Source organism: Pediculus humanus, genomic scaffold (genome assembly GCF_000006295.1).
Source record: "Pediculus humanus corporis 1103172107665 genomic scaffold, whole genome shotgun sequence".
NCBI lineage: Eukaryota > Metazoa > Arthropoda > Insecta > Psocodea > Pediculidae > Pediculus > Pediculus humanus.
This window is the reverse complement of record NW_002987274.1, coordinates 94,463-101,537: the sequence shown is the minus strand read 5'-3', so window position 1 is coordinate 101,537 and position 7,075 is coordinate 94,463. Positions and strand designations below refer to the sequence as shown.

General features: G+C 26.2%; 2 protein-coding genes across 2 annotated transcripts in view; one reads left to right on the top strand and one right to left on the bottom strand.

Moving 5' to 3' along the window:
* The window catches only part of Phum_PHUM280670 (cell division cycle, putative), a gene marked incomplete at both ends in the record, with an annotated part of 4,819 nt that extends 1,326 nt beyond the window's left edge, over positions 1 to 3,493 (bottom strand). Inside the window, 9 exons of the mRNA XM_002426792.1 lie at positions 6 to 88; positions 173 to 353; positions 447 to 858; positions 964 to 1,093; positions 1,275 to 1,433; positions 1,505 to 1,903; positions 2,027 to 2,174; positions 3,283 to 3,358; positions 3,470 to 3,493. Coding sequence (XP_002426837.1) covers positions 6 to 88; positions 173 to 353; positions 447 to 858; positions 964 to 1,093; positions 1,275 to 1,433; positions 1,505 to 1,903; positions 2,027 to 2,174; positions 3,283 to 3,358; positions 3,470 to 3,493 — 1,612 coding nt within the window. The remainder of the gene's footprint in view (positions 1 to 5; positions 89 to 172; positions 354 to 446; positions 859 to 963; positions 1,094 to 1,274; positions 1,434 to 1,504; positions 1,904 to 2,026; positions 2,175 to 3,282; positions 3,359 to 3,469) is intronic.
* Positions 3,494 to 3,901: 408 nt separating this feature from the next.
* Phum_PHUM280660 (ubiquitin-activating enzyme E1b, putative) lies at positions 3,902 to 6,510 on the top strand (the record flags this gene model as incomplete). Its single annotated transcript, XM_002426791.1, has 7 exons — positions 3,902 to 4,045; positions 4,309 to 4,751; positions 4,849 to 5,147; positions 5,231 to 5,476; positions 5,570 to 5,958; positions 6,048 to 6,228; positions 6,356 to 6,510. 7 exons carry the CDS (start codon positions 3,902 to 3,904, stop codon positions 6,508 to 6,510), a joined length of 1,857 nt encoding a protein of 618 aa, XP_002426836.1.
* Positions 6,511 to 7,075: the final 565 nt, after the last annotated feature.

Here is a 7,075-nt window from a genome sequence, read left to right as displayed (position 1 = left end):
CTCACGTTGTAAAAACCAAAGAGCCGTGCTGTATAATTCGGTTAACAACAATCTTTCCGGATCTGTTTCCCTCACTTTACGGAAATATCTTTTTAAAAAAAAAATTGTACAAAATCATTTTTTTTTTTTTTTTATCGAATTTAAAAAATCCTGCTTTGATAATAATACTAACTTTATACTATTTGGATAATCGGGAAGTTCGTAGTATGCTTTAGCAATCATAGCCAAAACCCAACCGGTATTTCTTTGAGATGGTGATAAATTATTAAAACACTCGATTGCTTTTAAACATTCAAATTTCGATAAATTTAAATAAGCAGTTCCAATATCTCTCAATAATGTCATAAGACCCTCTGGAAAATCAAATCGTATACATTTATTTATAAAAAGAGACTAAATTAAAATAAAAATTCTTACTAATTTTAAATAATAAATTTCTTACTGACCGGCAGCATCTTTTTGTATTTGCAATGCTTGCATCGATATAGATACGGAATTTTTTTCATTTGTTATCTGTTCGACGGGAATATTATTTTTATCATTGTTTCGATTTTTCTCATTATTATTTACAGTGATTTCGTTAAAACTGTTTATGCTTAAATTCGTTTTCGAGACCCCTCTTTTTGTCTTTCTAGACGGTGATTTCGGACTAACAAATTTCCCATGTTTTGGACTTTTATTATTTTCCTTTACGGAACAGCTACTTGAAAACAAACGTGTAGATCTTCGAACGCTTTGTAAAGGGGGAGTCACCGAATTCGATTGATTTGAATTAACTATGTTGGCAGTGTTGCTTGTATTCCCAGACTGGCTAAACACTGGCTTTCCCTGTTGCAATGGAGTTTCTTTGTTCGATAACTAAAAAGAGTATTGATAATAATAATAATAATAATAATAAAATTTTTTCAATTGAATTCGTATCGAAATAAAATCATTAATTTAATTTTTTATAATATAAATTACCGATCTATTCTTAGAATCATATATATCAGGTGTCAAGGCAGAAGAATTGTCTGCTGGACTACCCGTGTCAAAATTGAATGGTAACAAACCGAAACTTGGAATTTGAATAGGGGAAAACATACTACGAAATCTGTAAAAAATAAAGTTTAGCAGTATTTCATATTTTTAAAATAAAATTTACTCAATATTATAATTATTATTTGACGTGCAACCCTATTATTATTATTATTATTATTATCATCTTCTTACTATTATTACGAAAAACCTTGATGAGATTATCAAGTATTAAAAAATTTCTTTGAAAAACCAACCTTGAATTTTTTTTAACTTTAGACGATGGTATAGATGATAAAGTAGCTATTCCTAATGAACTTGGTGTCATAGGTATATTTTCTTCGGGGGTAGCAAAAAGTCTTACAGCACATGTTCCCGAGTTTGCCACATTCATCAATTGTACAGGAGTACTAGAACTAAAGAGGAAAAAACAATAATACACCATGTAAAAGAAAGGGGGGGGGGAAATGAATGAAAATAAAAGTACCTTTTATAATGTAAATCCATATTGTTGTGACTAGATGAATTATTTACTGGATAGTTCTTCTCGCTAAGGTTATTGTTGACATAATTAACAACAGGATTTATTCCGTGACAACAAGTGAAATTTTCCATTTTAGAAACGGTGAAAATATCATTCGGATCAGGTTCATACCCTAAGTTGCAGAGTTGTTCGAATGAATGCCATAAAAAAGGATTCAATTTTAATGATTTTTTATACATTTCAGCTGTAAGTTCTATTCTGTGAGTTTTTGATGCAATAATGGCCAATATTTTAAAAACAAAACACGATTCATCGCCAAACTCTGATATTATGTCATCATCATTTATTTCCTTTGATTTCATTATACTTTGTCCAGTCAAAATGGATTCAGCTTCTGCGTACCTAATAATAAAAAAAATTTCACACATATATACAAGGGGAAAATTACCTACTTTTAATTTTTTTAAATTCGGAATAATAATAAAAAAAAATTATTATTATTATTATTATTTATTTTGAATTTACTTTTGCAGATCTACACAGCACTTGGCTAGTAGGCATCTTATTTGAGGTGAATGAGCATCTTTCTTTTTTAAAGTTGAGTAAGCCATTGAGATCAGACCTGAGCGATAATAGCATGTAGCCAATAAAAATAGAGATTCGTCACATTCAACTGAAAAAGTTTATTTTTAGTTATTATTTAGATAAAAATATCATCAATGGGTCTGTGAGTCAAACTTCTAACTAATTAAATTAAAGTACATAATTTAGGCTGAGTTAAAAAAAAAAAAAAAAAAATTTTAATATTTTTTAAATAAAAAAAATAAAGATCGAAAAATTAATTTCTTAGTTTTATATTTCTTCAAAAATTACAAAAAATTCATTCTCATATATTTAGAGTAATTTACTTTCTATGAAAAAAAAAATATTTTGTGAGAAAAGCATTTTCAGTAATTTCTTTTATTAATTTTTTTCTTACAAAAATAATTTTTTAATTTCATAAGATCAAAAAATTATTTTTAAAATGTTGTAATTTTTTCTTTGAAAACAATTTAAATTGAGAATTTAGTTATAATTTAAAAATGATATTAATTCTAGTTTTTTTTTTTTTGTTTTAATTTATATTTCTTACATTCCCAATTCTCCTGTTACTTTTAAGAACATAAGAATCAGAACAATTATTAAAATATCACCACTGTTTCTCATAACATTATTTTAAATTTACATAGACCAATAAGTATTAGGCAGAAAGTAAATTTTTTGAAAGGCAATTGTAAAAGGGCATTCTTTGCAAAATTATAAATTTATTGTTTTCATTGTTCAACTAAAAAGTTCTTTGCATAAAAATTATTTTTTTTATTTAAAAATTGGTCTCTGATTTTATAATATTTAATTTTAAAAATTTGGTGTTGGGGTAATTGCATTGTATTAATAGTAATACATCAAAAATTTTTTTGGTAGTGTAATAAAGAAAAACACTGTAAATTACTAAGGAATTTAAAAGAATTAATTCTGATCATATACAAATAAATTAAATGACAAAATATCTGGCACTTTGATTTGTGGAGTAAAAGAATTTTAATTATGTTTATAGATTAATTACATGTTATTACAAGCACCTTAATACCTATTAGTTGGAAAAAACACACTTAAGAGTTAAAAGTGTAGTTCATGGAACTTATTTTACATTTAACAATGATTTCAATTATATGAAAGTCTTAATGAGTAGATAATTATTTTGACATAGAAATAAAATTATTTAATAAATTTTTTGAAATTACCTTCCGCGTAAAGTCGCTCGGCAAGGAAGATAGCATCATCGTATGAATAATGATTAAGACAATGCCAAATGGCAGCCTGAAAATAAATTTGAAATACTTAAAAAATCAAGTATCATTAAAAAAAATCTAATTTTTTAGGCCAAGCCTTTTAAATAGGTTGATCATTTTTTTAAATGTCTAAACTCACTTGAACTGGTTCAAAAACTATCATTGTAATAAAAATTCAATAACAAATTATAATACATAAGAAAAGCAAAACAGCATTTAAAGGTGATTTTACAACAAATGAAATATGAAATAGATTTATAAAGAAATTACAAAACAACTAAATTCAATAGACGCCATTTTGATAATACTTTTGTCGACGACTTGAAAGTGCTTTCCTAAAAAGGCGGTGACAATTATTACTTTTTTACTTTGCAATAAATTCAAAATTAAAAAAAAAAAAAATTTTTTTATTAAAATTTTAAAATATTATTATTATATTTAATTAAGGCTTGATTTTTTAAATTATAGATTATGATAAAAATATTTTAAAAAACCTTTTGCAAAATAAAGGAAAAAAATTTTATTTTCATAGCGCTATTTCCGTTAAATTAATACACTTCAATTAAGTAAAATGGCGGCTAGTATAGTTGGGGTGTTAGATGATGATTTAAGAAATGCAATTATTAACAGTAAAGTTCTTGTTGTTGGCGCCGGGGGAATCGGATGTGAATTGTTAAAAAATTTAGTACTTTCAGGATTCAATGATATTGAAGTAGTAAGTATTACACAATTAATGTCAATAACTAATTCTTAATTCAACCATAATATGCTTTCTTCAGTTTGTTTAGAATTTTAAACATTTGTACAATAATATCTATTTTATATATAATATTATTGTTATTATTAGTATGGTTTTAAACCATACTATTTTGCATTAAAGATTTATTTTTTTAAAACAGTACTTTTTATTAAAATCTCTTGTAGTTTTTAAATTTTTAAATTTTTTTGGATTTCTTAATTACAGTATTTATTTTTCAGATCGATCTTGATACCATCGACGTTTCAAATCTAAACAGGCAATTCTTATTTCACAAACAACATGTTGGGAAATCAAAAGCAGCAGTTGCTAAAGAAAGTGCTTTACAATTTAACCCCAAAGTTTCTATTAAACATTATCATGACAGTATTATCAGCACTGATTATAATATAAATTTTTTCAAAAAATTTTCATTGGTAATGAATGCATTAGATAATCGTGCTGCCAGAAATCATGTCAATAGAATGTGTTTAGCAGCCGATGTTCCTTTAATTGAAAGTGGCACTGCTGGTTATGATGGCCAAGTTGAATTAATAAAAAAGGGTATGACTAGGTGCTATGAATGTGAACCGAAAGCAGCCCAAAAAACATACCCAGGGTGCACCATCAGAAATACTCCATCTGAGCCCATACACTGTATTGTATGGTCAAAACATCTCTTTAAGTATGTATTAAACAAAGTATACAATATCATAATTTAAAATAAAACTGCAACCGAATATTCATATATTTTATCTAATTTTAATTTTTTTTTGTTTCAGTCAGTTATTCGGAGAAGCAGATGCTGATCAAGATGTATCACCTGATACAGAAGACCCTGAAGCAGCTGCAGATGCTGGAGAAAATGCTTTAAAAAGTAAAGCAAACACCATTAAAGAATCCAATGGTAATGTTGAAAGAAAATCTACTCGCCACTGGGCTCAAGAATGTGATTATGATCCAAAAAAATTATTTGGGAAATTTTTTAGAGATGATATTAAATACCTTCTTAGCATGGATAAACTTTGGACTAAAAGAAGACCACCCACTCCTTTAAATTGGGAAGAACTTCCAGATGCAGGTATTTTTATTAAAATGTACTTAATTTATCAAATATTTTTTGAAAAGTATATAATAAATTTTTTTTTTTTTTTAATGAAAAAGTTGCTGGAACTAGTCAATCGGAAGATCCAGGACTAAAAGATTTAAAAATTTGGAGTATAGCAGAATGTGCAAAAATATTTGCAGTTAGTGTTGAAAAATTAAAAATAGAATTAAAGAAATTAGCAGAAGGAGATCATTTAATTTGGGACAAAGATAACAAAGAAGCTATGGATTTTGTTGCTGCATGTGCCAATATTAGGGCTCACATATTTGGGATACCTCAAAAAACTCGTTTCGATGTGAAATGTTTGTAAAAATAATCAGTCATTTATTAATTATTATAATTTGATTTTATTAATGCGTGAAAATAATAATAATAAATTATTTAATTAATTTTAGCAATGGCGGGAAACATAATACCAGCTATAGCTACCACCAATGCAATTATTGCTGGAGTCGTCGTTTTGCAAGCTTTCAGAGTTCTTCAAAATCAGTTATCTAAATGTCAAACCGTGTATTTAAGGCTAAAACCTAATCACAGAAAACAAATACTTGTGCCCGAAAAATACTTGATACCTCCGAAAAAAAACTGTTACATTTGTTCAGAAAAACCGGAGGTCACGCTGTTGGCAAATGTTAATAAAATGACAGTTAAAGAGTTGGAGGAAGCAGTTTTGAAAAAAGCTCTAAACATGGCTGCTCCCGATGTAATTTTAGATTCAACAGGAATGGTTGTTATTTCTAGCGAAGAAGATGAGATTGAAAAATGTGATGAAAAAGTATTAAGTGTAAGTTTTTTTTATTTTTTTATTATTATTTAATCTCTTGTGTTAATTTCATAAATTTTTGTTTAAACGTGAATTTTATTTTTTTTTAGGAATTGGGAATCAAAGATGGTTGTTTACTTAAAGTCGATGATTTTCTACAAAATTACGAATTGACCGTTTACGTTAATCATTACGAAGCACCTAAAGATGAACCAGATTTTAAAATTATTGCAGATCCTTCTCAGTTAAAACCAAAAGAAGAAAAAGAAAAGGAAGAAAAATCCAATAATGGTGAGTAAAGTTGCACTTTATTAAATTTTTTTTTTTTTTTTTTTTTTTTTTTTATTCGTAACATGCGTAATTTTTTTTTTTTTTTTTTTTTCAAACAATTTAAATACGGATGATGATCTCATAATAGTCAAAAACGATTTCAGTTCATCGGGTAAGAAAAGAAAATTGGATGAAAAAAGTTTAAAAACAACAAAAACTCCTCCCCCGAAGAAAAAGGGAAAATCCGTGGAAGAAGATGAACCATTTCGGGATGACAATGATATTGACCTTATAGAATTGTAAATATTATTATTATTATTATTATCGGTCGGGTGTTTTGCATAGATTTAAAAAAAAAAAAAAGAAAAACAGTGTGAAAAAAAAACTCATTATTGAAAAGTGCGCGAGAAAGAAAAATAATAATAATTTTTTTTTTATTTTAAGAAGAAGTATCAGTTTAAGAAAAAAAAAAACAATTAAAAATTTATCTTTTTAAAAAAAAAAAATGACAAATTTTTATAATCGTTTTCTGTTTTCTTTTGTTTTCTTTCGTTTTTTTTTTTTAATTAAAAAAAAATTTAATTTAATTTAAATGTATCCGATGAGATGACATTAAAAAAAAAAAAATTTAAACATTTTATTTAAAAACAAAAATAAATTTTTTATTTTATTTTTTATTTTTCAAATTATAATAATATTATCACAATATTTGAAAAGAAAAAAAAATAAAACAACAATTATTTATATTTTATTATCAAATCACTAAACAATATAAATAAAAGGTAACAATTCAAATTAAAGCTTTCGGGTGGGTTATTATTATTATTACGCATTCAGTCTTGAAACACCGCCTTCTCGAATAGGCAAC